The following is a 14,837-nucleotide window of genomic DNA, read 5'->3' as shown; positions in this document are numbered from 1 at the left end:
AGTTCAGTGCTTCCTTGTACAAATGCTCTCTGCTCTTTTTTTTTTCCTTTTTGTTTTTTGTTTTGGACCTTTGCAGCACGGATGATGTGTCGTCTAATTGGTCGGATTCCTGTTACATCTATCCATCCCCTGAAGACAACAAGTCTCCCTTGTACCCCCACTACTCTTCCTTCTACCCTTACCCCACCAGGACCAGCCCATGCACTAGGCCTGAGCCTCCCTTGCCGCCATACCATTGGGCAGGGAACAACCCAATACTTTCTCCCCCTTGTTCTCCTTCCTGTTCTTCTTCCCCCTCCTTTCAGTCATTTGACATTAATTTCCTACATCTCCCTAAGCAGATTTCCCTCACAGAACTGCATGGTCCTGAGACTAACCTTTCCTTTGTCACCACAAAAAACGCTTTCACCTTATCCAAACCTAATCCTCCTGGCACTCTTCCGTATAGCTCCAGCATGTCAGTTTCTTCCCCCTGGGTCAGCTGCACCTGTGCCAGAGACAGAGGAGCCGTGTTCACTAGGTAAATAATTGTTTATTTGACACTGGCAGGGCATGGTGGATTCTGGAAGGGTGACCACCACCTGCTAGCCCTTTTGGGATACCAGAGAATGGTGTTTAGACCCCAGTTCTCCTCAGGAAAATGGAAAAGGCTTTTCTTTGAACTTCACTTTGCTGGCAACCTCCTCAATGTTCAAAAGCATTTTAGTTGCTTTGGTCGATAGACGATAGATACCAACCTCTAAAAAAACTGGTTTAGTGGTTTGTCTTCTGTCTCTAGGGAACTTAAGAAAAGAAGTTCTTCCAGGAGAATTCTTGTCATCTTCCCAAAATAATAGTTTCTAAGAATTTATAGAGGAAACCAGAGTAGCAATCCCATTCTTTCTTTGGAGCGCAGCAAAATCCTTTATCCAATTATGTGATTGTGATCTGGGCCATAGGCAACAGGGCCAAAGCAGCAGATTCTTTGGAAGTAACCAGCCATCACCATATGGCATATATGAGACCCCCAACAACAAAAACCAGCTTTTGAGTCCTTCCACTAAGATTCCAGTTAGTGGGTTTTGTGTCTACCAGCCTTACTCACTTAGATAAATTGTTGCTCACTATTGGTGCCTTGGATATTGGGGCACATTGGCTAACCCTGACAGATGAGTGGCTCATGGGGATTTTTATGTCGCCTACAGTTGAATGAATTAAGAGTGATATATGAGGGACAGATTTGGAGGATGCATATGCTCCCAAGTCCAAGATACAAAAAAGTATCTTAATTTATAAAACACTTCTTCCTCTCCCCATCATAAGGACAGACTGAATGCCAGAATAAGCTCAAAACAGCTTCCCTCCATTTTTGTTTTGTCTCATTGCTGTGTACAGAATGATTGAGAGGGCTGTGGCTTCATTCATGCTCTCCTCATGCTTAAACTGCTTTGCAGGTGGATGTGCAAGATTGTCTGGTCCTTTAGGCATGTGTTTGGGAGTAAAACATAAACCTGCTTTGTTTTGCAAATATCATTGGATTATTTTAGCAGGGAGTACCCTGGGACTCTGCCAGGAAAATTAAGGGAACTGAGATGTGTGCAAAGTGACTCATAGCTTACTACCTCTTGATCTTTTATTTTGCTTTTAGCACTCTGAAAACCAAGGAACTCTCACTAGTGTCTGGGCAGAAAGGGAGCCTGGCTTGCAGCCACACAACACCAGGTGGTGGGGCTGCACAACAGCCCCCAGGTTCTACAGCACAGCTATCCACAGAACAAAGTCCACACACCCTGCGGAAAGGTATGCATTTTATATCTGAGATCGAATTTATCCGGAAGATAGAGGACTACTGAAAGCAAAAGTATGTTCCACTATCCAACATAGATAGAGCAGAGGTACCCAATTTCCATATGGCCAATTTAGTGAAAACTAAATTTGATTAAATACGATTATCTTGCAGTTTAATGAATTAATAATAGTATTAATATAACTCTCCCAAGTGTTAATTGCTTAGTGTCAATTTTAGTGGTGGATTCGGGAGCTGCCTATACGCATTTGGGGAGCTTTAAGTTGTCCGTATGGGTGAGTCCTAGGCTCCCTCACATATGGAGGCTACTAAATTCAAGAGGGCTTGGAAGTAGAATTTGACTTAAGTATAAACGACCTCAGTCCAAGGTTACCTAACCCCTATTTTCTCAGTCCCAGTTTCTCTTCATTGGTATGCAAGGTATCTGGTGCATAGGTCTGAGCAGAAGCCAACTGCAAGGGAATAATCAAACAATCTGCAAAATACTGCATTCTTAAAGAGGTCCTTTAAAAATCAGCACTTTAGATTTATCCCGCTTTTTATTTTTTAAAACAAGGTCAGGTCATGTTGCTGAAATAAGATCAGGAATTTGGTGAACTCAGAACTGGTTATTTTGATAATAACTAAAAATACTAACCAGTTCTCTTAAACATACAGTAGGTGGAAGGTTATAAAGAGGGGGATCTTCCTCTTCCCAACTTTAGAAGCAAAGGAAAAGTGTATTCCGTGGAAATTAATAACAAACAGTTTTAACTAGCATCCATAGATACATTTATGTAATAATGTTCAACATGTTTTCTGATTGTTATCAAATTTCCCTACACCAGGAACTGGTTAAACTGAGAATTGGTTAAAAGAAGAAGACAGCAAACAAACTGCAAAACATTTAGTAGCTTTAGAATTTGGTGTTACATGATTAGGAGGGAGGCTGTAAAGAATAACCTGTGTCTAGGATACCACCTCTGAAATATGTGGTTCTACTGGTTCTACCCCCCGGGCTACTTTTTATATTAGACATGTTTCAGATTCATCTGCTAACTATGGTTAGGATTTGTCCGTTGCATTCAGAAACTGGTAGTAAGAAGCTCAGCTGAGTTCCAGTGAACGGTGATCCTCATTTCTCTCTGTCTTTCTCTCTCCCTCTCTCTCTCTCTCCTTCTCTTTTTCTCATTATCTGCAGTTTCAAAGAAGCTGACCCCACTCCCTGCCAAGGGTCCTTATGGCCAGTCTGGTGGTATGTCTGATCCATCGACAGGGCAGCCATCTCCGGCCAGCCTTTCTCCCACTCCACCCAGCACTCCATCGCCCTATGGACTGAGTTACCCACCAGGCTACACCTTAAGTTCAGGCCCTCTCTCCCCAGTGGCAGCTCCTTCCCTCTCTTCTCCTCCTTCCCTAACAAGCACTTTAACCAAATCTCGGCCCACCCCCAAGCCACGACAGAGGCCTACACTGCCACCTCCACAGCCTCCCACATCCAATGCGTCTGGCTCCAGTCCACAGTCCACAGAGCACACCATACTAGATGACATGTCTCCTGGAGAGAGCATGTCCACAGGTAACCAGAGAGTGAAAGTGGGACATCGGCTTATGGTTTGGGAAACAGCTGGGATTACTAGCAGAGATCAGATGGTGCAGGGAAGAGCTTGTCCGGGTTCTGGTTTTTCTTCCTTTTGAGTACGGAAGGCGGAGCTAGTGATGGGCACTGCAAAAGGAGTACAAAGATGGAAACAACCCAAGTGAAGCATAGGAGCCACTGTAATCAAGTCAAAACTGAGGTGGCATTTTGCAAGGCTTAATATGCCATTTTTCTGGTTTTTCTATAGCCTTGATTTCAAAATCAAGAATGCTCATTTTATTTAACCTTATTTTAGTTTAAACGAACTAAAGAAAAAAAAGAAGTCTATTCCTATAGGTAGTAGGCATGTTTTACAAAATATTACTCAATCAGAAATTCCAAAGCAAGTATTGTATGCAGAACAAAACAGCAAAGAATAAGATATCTATCACTGTGATGAGGGAAAGAAGAATACCTTCTGGCGCTATGACTTGATTTTTGATGATGATGATGATGATGACCTTGAGGGACATAGGATAGGTAAGAAAACAGGATTTTTATCTTAGGGTATTTCCAGATCCAAGGGCAAGTGACCTTGATTCTTGCTTTCCTCAGAGATAATACATCCCAGCATGCACTGCTGTCTTTAGCAAATTGCTGCATAGTAGCATGTATTCCTCCAGGCTTTGTTGAAGGCACTAAGTAGTATACCCCTGGATGTGCCATGTTGCATTCCCATATGGTGCAAATTTCTCTTTGGCATAGTTGTGCCAAGGTGGAGTAAGTCCTGTTCCAGGTCAGCATTATGTTTCTGAGTTTTTAACATTTTTCTTTCCACCTTCTGAAGATCTCAAGGAACATGGCCAGGGTTTAATGTGCTTTGGGGTGAGTTAAACAGTGAAGTCATGCTTCAGGCATACAAGCTTAGGCTGCCAAATATTGGCAATTTGGCCCAGAAGTGCTTTGGTGGCAAAATGCACCTTGCCTATTTGACCACATTGTTCCTGCCCACCCCACCCCAGAGCCATTGATTCATAAGTGCCAATCTCCCTCTTCAGCATGTGTGGTAAACAGTGCATAATGCAGCTGTTTTGACAGCAGGGTGAATGCCACCCCTTTCATTAGAAGAGATGACTTGGCTTGGCTAGTACTATGAACTGGAATGCTTAATAGAAAACATCCAATTATAAAAGTTTTCTGCAACCTCACAGGTTTTCCAAGAGCTGGACTCCTTCCTAAACATGAGCCTTTCAGAAAGAATTAGAACTGTTCCACTATTTTCATGTCTGATGCTTGGATGAGCACTAGTTTCTTTTCAACTGGGCTGAAGTTTCTACTCCTGGATTTGCAAAGGTGGGGGGAGGGCATGTAGACTTAGGCACAAATACTTCCAGCTGACAGGTGAGAGCCAAGGGAATTGGCAAAAAAATGGGAGATATAAAGAGTTTTTAAACCTCTATAAGGAGTTTTTTTTTATCTCTTTTTATTATATTTGGGGGGCAACTAGCTGCTTCATAGTATGCTGAAGCCTTGAGCTAATCCTTCTAATGATATGAATATTAGAAACTGGAATGGTATGAATATTAAGCAGCAATGAGAGATGGCAGCAGTTCCCATCATGCCACCTCCTAAGGACTAAAGGGCCAGTCTTCAGACAGATCACTATTTCATCCAATGAAAGGATGATGAGAAGAGATCAGGGCTCACCAGCTTCCTATTCAGGGATGGGTAGAGAGGTGTATTGTTGTTTAGACTTTCCGTTGTGTTTTACTTTTGTCTTGTTGCTGCTGTTTCTCTTCTGTTCCTATTTCCCAATCCTATTATTGTGTCCTTGCAGCTGTTTGAAACACGTGGTGCAATATTGGATAGGTGTGAGGGGACTGCTTGGGGTAAGCTGGAGTCCCACCATCTTCCCTGAACCTTTGCCCTTCTGCTACTACCACCTACTGCCCCTGCCCTGCCCTGCGACTATGCCTTGTCTCAGAGTCACCTATCACCATCTCACTCGCCTTGCATGGGGCCCACTGATCCGGAACAGCATGGCTGCTCCAGCCTGAACCCCCATTCCAAGCTTCCTGATAATACTTTTATTAGTAAACTTGGAGGGTGCTTCTATAAATCACTGGCCTTCACATGCGGCAGACTTTTGGAACACAGACAGTTAATTCATTCAACTAATTCCTTTCCAAGCCACAGGATTCACTTGCTCCTAACCTTGCTGGTCCTTTCTTACCAATGTTAACTCTCTCCCTCTGCCATTCCATGTGTTCTTTCCAAAGGGATGTCATGATATTACCATTTAACTAATACTAGTGGCACTCACTGTTATGGATGAAGCCAAAAGAACCACCTCTGGGGCACTTCAAGAGCACAGGAAGGTTCAGATAAGGTGTGTAGCCAATTCACATAGACGATGGGATCTTCTCTTACCTTCCAAGAAGAGTAGTCATTGCAATGGGAATGCTCTCCTACACATCGGGCACTAAAGTTTTGTGAATCATTCCTTTTTAAGAAGTGTGTTTCCCATGAGTATTGGGGAGTAACTTTCTTATTTCTTCAACTTTGGATGTGTTCGTGCGTAAAGTACACTGAGAGGGGTTTGTTTGCTTAAATTATAAGTTTCCTATGCCACTCACAGACTCTTGCAAGTTCCCATCTTTCTCACTTACATTCAGTGATGGTTACAATGATCATACAACAATGATAGGAAAAGAAGTCCATTATGTAAATAGCATAGGATAAGGTAACTTTCACTAAATAAGGAGAAAGCACAATCTGCGTCTTGTGCCATAAGAAATTATGGGACAGAGCAGACGAAAAACTGGACTTAACATAAATACATTGTGACATTGCTTGGTGTGCATTTGCCTTTGGATTACTGGTTGCAAAATGACTACAGTGTAGTGTAGAACACAAGACTAAGTCAGGATAGGTCATTCAGAGTAATTTTGAGAATGAAAATTTTGCCATCAAGCATGGTGCTGTGTGTTTCCACCCCGTGGTTCCAAACTGGGCAACTGTTTTTGAAATTTGCAGTGAGGACTGTAAGTATCAAAACAATCAGGGCAACTGTGAAAATGTTTTCTTTCCCTTCTTCAAATCTCACACTGGCTAGGAAATTCTGAGAGTCTAAGTCCATACAGCTTTAAGAGTTGTCAAGGTTGAGAAACACTGCCCTAGATAGAAAAGGACCTTTCCACGTGCACTAGATGACCCTCATTTCTTTTAAGCGGGGGGGGGGGGGGGGGGGGGGGGGGGGGGGGGGGGGGGGGGGGGGGGGGGGGGGGGGGGGGGGGGGGGGGGGGGGGGGGGGGGGGGGGAAAGGGGGGGGGGGGGGGGGGGGGGGGGGGGGGGGGGGGGGGGGGGGGGTGGGGTCGGGCGGGGGGGCGGCGGGGCCCTGTCTTTTTTGAAAAAAGGGGGGGGGGGGGGGGCGGTTTTTCCCAAAAAAAAGGGGGGGGCGGGGGGGGGGGGGGCGGGGGGGGGGGGGGGGGGGGGGGCTCTCGCCTACATCTCCCAGTCCCTTTAATGAGTTTTGAGGTCTTTTCAAACAATCTGAAAAGCCTTTTTTTTAAGTTGAGGAATTTGATGGTTCTGAACAGTTTTTCCTACACAGATTGACCAACTGAAAATGTCAGGGAGGTTTCCCTTTGGTATCCCAAATATCCTCAAAGTGCTGGTTGTTTGGAAGGTGTGAATGAACAGAATGTTTCATGTTATCTTGTGGTCCTGTGAGCATCTTGTCGAGTTTTGGAAGTAGCTTGCAATTTGCAGAGGACATTACTTGTTCAGAACAACCTGCATGCTGTTGTTTGTTTGTAATTAAGTAAAATTTATCCTACCCTACCCCATATCATGTATTCTCCTAATCTTCCATAAGGGAGAGTTTGCCAACAGTGTCCAATCACTTCTGACCCCACTTTGAATTTCTCTTATGAATCAACTAATATGATTCGAGAAAGAACTCATGTGGGGTATGCTGTGAACCTGGTGATGTTTGGAGTTGAAATTTGTATATATTCATTCCTTCCTGGATGTGTGCTCCTTTGTTACGCTTTTCTGGCCATGCTTTGAGAGTGAGCCACTCTTCCCCTTTGTAAGTCACTCTGTGCTATTGCTGAAGAGCTGTTCTGCATGTCTCACGTGTTGTATAGAAGGCTTCCTCTACCATACTGACAATTCTTCAATATTGTTACAACTTAGGGGAGACCTTCACAGGTTGACTTCTTCACCTGAAGATAGCATCAGGAAGGAGATGAATTCCTCCATGTGAATTGGAGCCTGATTTCATAAGTTTCAACTCACATGGAAGTGTGAATGGATAAAGAAAGGCTTCCCATTGATAACATATGAGTGGCATCACCAGAAAGGGGCCACCAGGGAGCAGCAGGCAGTGTAGAGAACCGAATCACTTATTCACCTTTTCAGCAGCAAACTAGAATTTAGGAAGTATTAACCTCTCTGCTTTTCAGAATTTCCTCTAGCATTTTGGATTAAGCCATTTCCCAAACCCCCCCAAATCCCAAAAAACTGCCGAATTATTTGTTATTCGTAAAGTATTGATAGTAAAGTACAGGAATTCCTTAATAGTGAATGTACACATTTTCCTTATGAACCAAAGTCCCCATCACTTTAGTTGATGACTGGAATATTTACTGTTGAGGAAAGGGGGAGGGAAAAACAGAGATTTCAAATTCTGAGTAAAAGGATTATTGTGGTATTTGCTCCTTTGCAAGGCACTTCTGTTTTAAGCCAAGCTGTGATAAGGAGTAAAGGAAACATTTGATCATTTTGAAATGAACAAAACAGCAGCTGTATAAGAAGCCCTTGCTTCATAAGAGGTTTTAAGACAGGTGATCACCCGGATATTATTTGCCCATCATTTGACTACCAGGTTGGGTCCACAGATTCACTTAGCAGGGAATGCTTCCAGGGAAGGCATAACTCTAAAGAATAAAAGCAAAAAGGTATAAACAAAGATTATATTATGACATCCCTTTCTCTGGCATTAGCAGGCTCTAAGAACTGTACTCATTGCTCTGTTCTGTTAAAGCTTCTACATTATCAGATTAACTAAAATGTATACATGGGGTGGGCAGAAAAAGGCTTGGGACAGGTTGGTAATTGGTCTCCCTTTCTGTCTGTGCCTGGTTACAGATCTGGCCCATCTTGATATCCCTTCCATCCATGTAGAGGTTGATGCCACACTTCACTTGGATCCTTCGGGTCAAGTCCAGAGACATCCGGTACCAGGAAAAATCAGTTCAGAGGAGGATTCAGAAAGCACCGCCCTATGACATGAAGATCCCTCTTATTCCTTTAGAGTGCTTTCTTGTACATATCGGTGCCCCATGAACATTGCTGAAGGAGGCATATCCAGAGACCTTGTCAAGGGATGTCTCTTCCGGAGTTTCACTTGCCAGCCACTTGTGCAAGACTGACAGCCCTCTGGGCCTGGTGCTAAGCCTGTCTCTGTGGCAAAGGGCATTGCTGGTGCAATTTCCATTTAATTATTTTTGTTCTCTCTCCTGTTTGTTTAGCCTTATCCAAATTTTGCCTTTTTGATGTGGTGCCTATTTATCTCCTTTATAAGCTTTTGGACCCTTATCTTAAAAAAAAAAAAAAGTTTAATATTACCTATTTGGAGATTCATTTCATTCCGGCCTTCAACAAAGAACAAAGAGATGAGAGGGGGTAGACTGTCTCCCTGGGTGAATGACATGGAGGGCCGTTGCCACCATCTCTTCTTGCTGCTGTTGCTCCTGCTGCTGCTCCTCTTTCCAGCAGCCGAGTTTCCATGTTCAAGCTTTCCATTGTCCTTGCAGATCAACCAAGGGACATCCTTCTCTTTCACCTGAAACCCCTTTTGCTTGGTTTTCTGGAATCTTTGGCGCTCGTGTTCTTCTCATCCCTTCATCCCTTCCCCATGACACTTTTGCTGGTACCTGGGCCTATTTTTCATTCCATTCCTTCCTTCCTTCCTTCCTTCCTTCCTTCCTTCCTTCCTTCCTTCCTTCCTTGACTTCCTCTGGGCAAAGAGCAACTTATGGAGAGCAGAGCAATGCTTCATGTGGCTTTGGTCAGAATGAAACCCATAGTGGTGAGATTGTTTGGGTAATGTTCTCCATACCCATGGTTATTTGATTAGCAATAAAAGTATATCCTTGTAGTGTGTTTTGGAGGTGGAATCTGGCCATGAGGAGTTTTTCTTCACCAGCACCATGGGCTTATTCCCCTCTCCCCTACAAAGGGAAAGGGAAAAGGAGGGAAACTCCCCTAGCGGGACACATTTGTAGGGGGTAGATTGCAACTCTCCATACCAACTGAGCAGAACAGAATTCACAGCTGTGCATGCAAAGACAGATGTTATTAGCTTTTATCCTTTTCAAAGAGTTGAGATATATCTGTCAAGATGGATATATATTTGTACATACAAAGTCTATAAATATATATAAATATAAATATATATATATATATTTGGTTTATTCGGGGCCATTCCACCTGAACTGTTGTACAAATGTACAATGTAAATTTAAATGCTTATAATGACTCTTCCAGCCCATATGTACACAGTCACACTCAGATGAATGGTAAATGTCTCCTGACTCTTCTTTGGCAGCATTTTTGCAAGTTCATATGCTCTTGCTTTCCTACCAGTTGTGATACTGTGTACCTCATCACCCAAACTAGAAAAGGCACCAAACCAAGTACACACTTTTTGGTAAAAGGAGTGGTAGAATTACTTCCCCCAGTTCTGTCACCAGGTGTTCTTGCTGCTCAAAAGGGGAGCCATAGAGCCAGTCAAGGTATAGAGCAGATCCTTTCTGGGAGCAATCTCCTGCTTTCTCTATTTCTGGCCTCACTTCTCCACTGACTTACAGTGTCATTAAAGTACAGTTAATGACGTTTGTGCTTTTTCTTTTCTCTTGTTTTGGTTTATTTATTTATTGAGGACATTACAATATTAAACTTCGTATTACAAGTCTAACAAACGTTCAGTATGTCAGATGTTTAAGCAGCTCTTTAAAGTATCCAGTAATATCTCTACCAGCTTTTAGTATGTTTTTGGAAAAGGAGCTGCTGGCTGAGAATTAGAATGATGTGAAACCTGTATAGTTAGTCCTCAGCTTACAACAGTTCCTTTAGTGACTGTTCAAAGTTACAACATCACTGAAAAAAGTGACTTATGACCATCTTTCACACTTATGGCAGCATCCCCATGGTCATGTGATCAAAATTCAGATGCTTGTCAACTTACTCCTATGTTTACGATGGTTGCATTGTCCTGGGATCATGTGGTCATCTTTTGCGACCTCCTAACAAGCAAAGTCAATGGGAAAGCCAGACTCACTTAACGACCGTGTTACTAATTTAACAGTTGCAATGATTCACTTAAGGACTGTGGCAAGAAAGTTTGTAAAATGAGGCAAAACTCGCTTAACAAATGTCCCACTTAGCAACATAAATGTTGGGCTCCATTGTGGTCGTAGGTTGAAGAATACCTGTATTGTCAACCACACCAAATCTTGATCCATTTCTTTTACTGTGTAGAAGCATAAGTGAATTTGGCCACAAGTAGAATAATCTCTCTGCTAGGTAAATGGAAGGCCACTTGTCTGCTCCAGTTGCTAGTCATAAACCCAACACATTCTTGTTGTGGCTCTGAGGCTTGAGCCTGCATTGTTGGAGGAAGAGGACTCGGACGATGGGGAAGAGGAGGAATTGGGAATGCCTTCCTCCCCAGGACCTTCCTCTTCGGCAATGCCTTCCTCCCTAATTGTGCCTCAGGTGTCGGCAGATAACTGAGAGGGAAAGCCTGAGGCTAATCAGGAGAAGGAGGAGGGCATATTGGAGCAGCCTCTGACAGAGAATCAAGTAGACTAATGCTGGCTTGATGCTAGACAACGTCGCAGGAAAAAGTGTGAGCTGCAACGCAGGAAGTGGGGACGAATCAGAGGCTGAGCTGAGTGACTGACGCACCCCACAGGGGATAAAAGTGGGTGTGTTTTCTCTGAGAGATTTATGATTTATGATTTATTCATGATTTATGGTTCTGTTATCTTGTCGGACTTGGCAGGCAGCGTGTGTGTGATACTGCCTGCTTCAAAGAATTGACTCTATAGTTGCTGAATCTTCTTGCCTGCCTGTATTTTGTCAGAGTTGTGGACTTTCCATCCTCATTGGAAAGGTGGGACATAACACATTATGATGAAATTGTATCTAATGGTGTCATCCCATTACTAATGGAAATTGGAGAGAGCAGCATGTGGCCATGCATTCAGTCTACCAAATCTGCTCATGAACTCTGAAAACATCTGGGGGGACATTGGTAATGGTGAGGGGGAAGAGACCAAGAAGGAGGCTCTATGGTGTTTTACAGCATTCAGATGCAGTCCATCATAATAACAGTATCTATATTGCCTGCCCATCCTCTCATACCATTTTGCCAATTGCATGGGACACGATGATGATTGTGGTGGTGATGATTAAAAAAAAAATTCTGCTACTTTCATTTAATTGGAAAGGGACAAAAGGAAAATATTGGTGGGATTGGTTTTGTAACTGGAATGGTACCAGGAGGAATTTCTTTTGTGGGCATAAACTATTCCCAAGTATATGTTACAGAATCATTGGGGGAAATAGTGGTTACAGAACTAGAAATTTCTTGAAATCCAATGCATCTGTTCATAAGATGTATTTGCTCCCTTATACAGAGATGCAGAAATGAAGGGAGTGTAAATCTTTTGAAATAAGTGTTTCAAAACACATTTTTTACCAGTGTTATTCCTTTGAATGCTGGGCTTCAGATTTTTTTTTTTTTTTTCAAAATCTTAAATCAGCCGTGTCTTACCAATTGCCCCAGGCTCTTTTCAAAGTGCCTCCCATCTTTTTCTTCTTAGGGGCCTTTTTCTTCTTATGAGGGCCTGGGGTGTCGGGAACAACTAGAGGAATAAAAACTGAAAAGGTTGCAAGTGAAGCTGTACATCTGCATACCAACAATTATTGTTAATACTGTTTAAGTAATATATGTGTAAAATTCAAAATGTTTTCAGTTCTGCCAGTGATTCTGTAAGCATTGAGTAGGGGGTGGACATTCTCAGTGTTGTGAATCACCACAATCACTAGCAAACATTCTTAAAGTATTATTACACTCTTCTAAGATCATTCTCTCTCTGGTTGCAGCTGCCATGTAAATTTGGACATCAACCATGTCAAAAATGCCTTCTGAATTCTACTGCCCCTTAACTTTCACTCCTCCCCATTTATATTTTAATTCAAGTTCTTAACTCTCACTTGATGTGTGCTATATTTGCTCATGAACTCAGGCATAACTTTATTATTGTAGGTTGGGTTGCAGACCATTCAGACCATAGAATTTGGCCTTGGCTTAGGTATTTCTAACAGATTTCGCCTGACTCACAAGCTGACAGGAATAACTAGCCTTGGATCCAAATTAGTAGAAATTGTGAGAACACATTTAAAACTCATTCTGCTGATAGAGAAATTGTATTCCTTTCCTTTCATAAACATGGTAAGCAGCCCAGATTCGGGTTCACTGCCAGATCCCATCATAGGCTGCTGTTCCAACTCCAGGGGAATTCTCCTGACTATCTTAGACCTGAAATCAAAACCCAACACTTAGAATTCATTAGTTCAAAGAGGCCTCTGTGGTTCAGTGAGATGGATAGTATGACTCTGACAGGTTGCTGTGTGCTTCCATCTGTTTTGGATCTGAAGGACAACTGCTACAAGCTGAGTATCTGGAACTGGCAGGGTTCCAGCACAATTTCTTTATGAAAGTGTGAGCTGTTATTTTACCTTCTGAACTTTCATCATTTCCTGGTGCCTTCCATTAAAAGGAGTAAATACTGGCTGACATTTTGTATCACACAGAAGTTTGATTCATACGTTAATAGGGATCAGAGGAAGAACAGTGATTCATCTTTCACTGGCCTTTTATACAAGATGGGAAGTGGAATTTCTGGGTTACTAACAAAATAAAATGCCTGAAATTGAGGCAATGGTGGAGCTTATAGTGCTTTGTGGCAATGATTCATCCTTGAGGAATCTATATATTTGATTGTCCCCAAATACAAACATGAAGGTAAGCAAGAACAAGTTAGCACTTTCTGTGTTCCAGAAGATATCACTATCCTAAAATTGTCAGTAGTAGCAGTCTTTTAATATGATACAATTTTTCAAGCTGGGAAAATAAGAAATGAGGTGTTAACTGGGATAAAGTTACATTGATTTTCACAGTTCTGTATAGCATACTAATTAGAGAAAGATGGTTTCTTTTCCTGTGTATCCTCTAAGTTTAAAATAGATAGAAAAAAAAATGATTAGGACTGAAATGACACTCCCTACCTTCTACAAACAATATCAGAGCCAAAACATATTCAGGGCTGGGTTTATTTGAATTGAAAGTATCAGAGATACTAATTCTTGAAAGAGAGAACACATCTTTTATTAAAGCAAAAAAAATATATCAATTATCTTTAAAAAATTACAAGTAGTCCATGTTGAGTATCATTCTTTGGTATTGGAATTTCAAGGATGCCATTTGACATTTCTATCAATCCTATGTTCCAGACATCATGACTTTTTTTTTTCTTAAAAGCCTCCTTCAAAGCAGCCCAGTCAAGATGGAGTTTTAGCCGATCTGACAAAGAATACATGCTGTCTGTGTTTGAGGCAAAAAAAAAAAACCCAGAGGATTAGAAGAAGGATTCTGAACACCATCCAGGATTAGAAAGCATTCTAGTCTGCAAGCTAATGTTTCCAATGGGGACAAAGTCTCAGCTTCGCCCATATGGCATTTGTCCTTCATATCTGTTTAGGGAGCTTTGTTGCTTAACATCAGCTATATGTCAGCTTTCAAGCATCAGAGATACATAACATATTTTTTACTGGCATATGTGACGGCAGCCTACCTTTATACTAAGATACACATGAGAGATGATGCACAGATTTTTCATTCCCCATGGGAGAATGCATATGCTTTGATGACATGTACACATTAATATGATAATGATAAAGGATAACTATGAGGGAAGGCTGCATGTTTGAGAATGTCCACATATAATTGCCTTTATGACTTGGTTCTTGAAAAAAAAATGCTGGACAGAGTTCAGTTAATCACGTAGTCCCAAGATTGGGGGATCATTACTCAAATGCCAGATGGAGAATGATCATTACAGATAAGCCCTTCTGCCTATCTCTGTTGTTGAACACCTTAAAATGTGCCACTAATTCCTTGATCCAAATGCACTTCCACTCCACTGTTGTTTACCACTTGAGGACTGGCCTGATTGATTTGACAAAATCAATTGTGATTCTGACTTACTAGTGGAAGTAACGTTTTCTTTTGACTCACTTGAGTTCTGCAGACATTAAGGATGATTCATTTCTACATTGACAGAAATCATTGTCCATGCTGACGACCCAACCATGAACTACTCCCCCACACCCGACGCCCCTCACACATAACATAGT

General features: G+C 42.2%; 2 protein-coding genes across 5 annotated transcripts in view; one reads left to right on the top strand and one right to left on the bottom strand.

Moving 5' to 3' along the window:
* The window catches only part of ARHGAP44 (Rho GTPase activating protein 44), a 109,562-nt gene extending 99,313 nt beyond the window's left edge, over positions 1-10,249 (top strand). The window contains exons 19-22 of the mRNA XM_087955672.1: positions 77-520; positions 1,628-1,779; positions 2,967-3,344; positions 8,499-10,249. Coding sequence (XP_087811798.1) covers positions 77-520; positions 1,628-1,779; positions 2,967-3,344; positions 8,499-8,638 — 1,114 coding nt within the window. The 3' untranslated portion in view covers positions 8,639-10,249. The remainder of the gene's footprint in view (positions 1-76; positions 521-1,627; positions 1,780-2,966; positions 3,345-8,498) is intronic.
* Positions 1-14,837, bottom strand: part of LOC113418225 (testis-expressed protein 47-like) — a 47,381-nt gene that overhangs the window by 5,606 nt on the left and 26,938 nt on the right. For 2 of the 4 annotated variants that reach the window (XM_087955670.1, XM_026677006.2), the window contains one exon: positions 13,737-14,025. The exons of 1 other annotated variant lie outside the window; for it this stretch is intronic. Coding sequence is in view for 2 of the 3 variants with exons in the window: in XM_026677006.2 (XP_026532791.1) it covers positions 13,841-14,025 (185 nt within the window). In the remaining variant the exon portion in view is untranslated. Of the gene's footprint in view, positions 1-13,736; positions 14,026-14,837 lie in introns of those variants that run through there. One more of the 4 variants, XM_087955671.1, reaches the window with a different exon arrangement.

This window comes from Notechis scutatus, chromosome 2 (assembly GCF_049901735.1).
Source record: "Notechis scutatus isolate UNSWTSFEM ecotype Mainland chromosome 2, rNotScu1.2, whole genome shotgun sequence".
In the NCBI taxonomy this organism is placed as follows: domain Eukaryota; kingdom Metazoa; phylum Chordata; class Lepidosauria; order Squamata; family Elapidae; genus Notechis; species Notechis scutatus.
The sequence above is the reverse complement of the archived record's forward strand: the minus strand, read 5'-3'. Positions and strand labels throughout refer to the sequence as shown.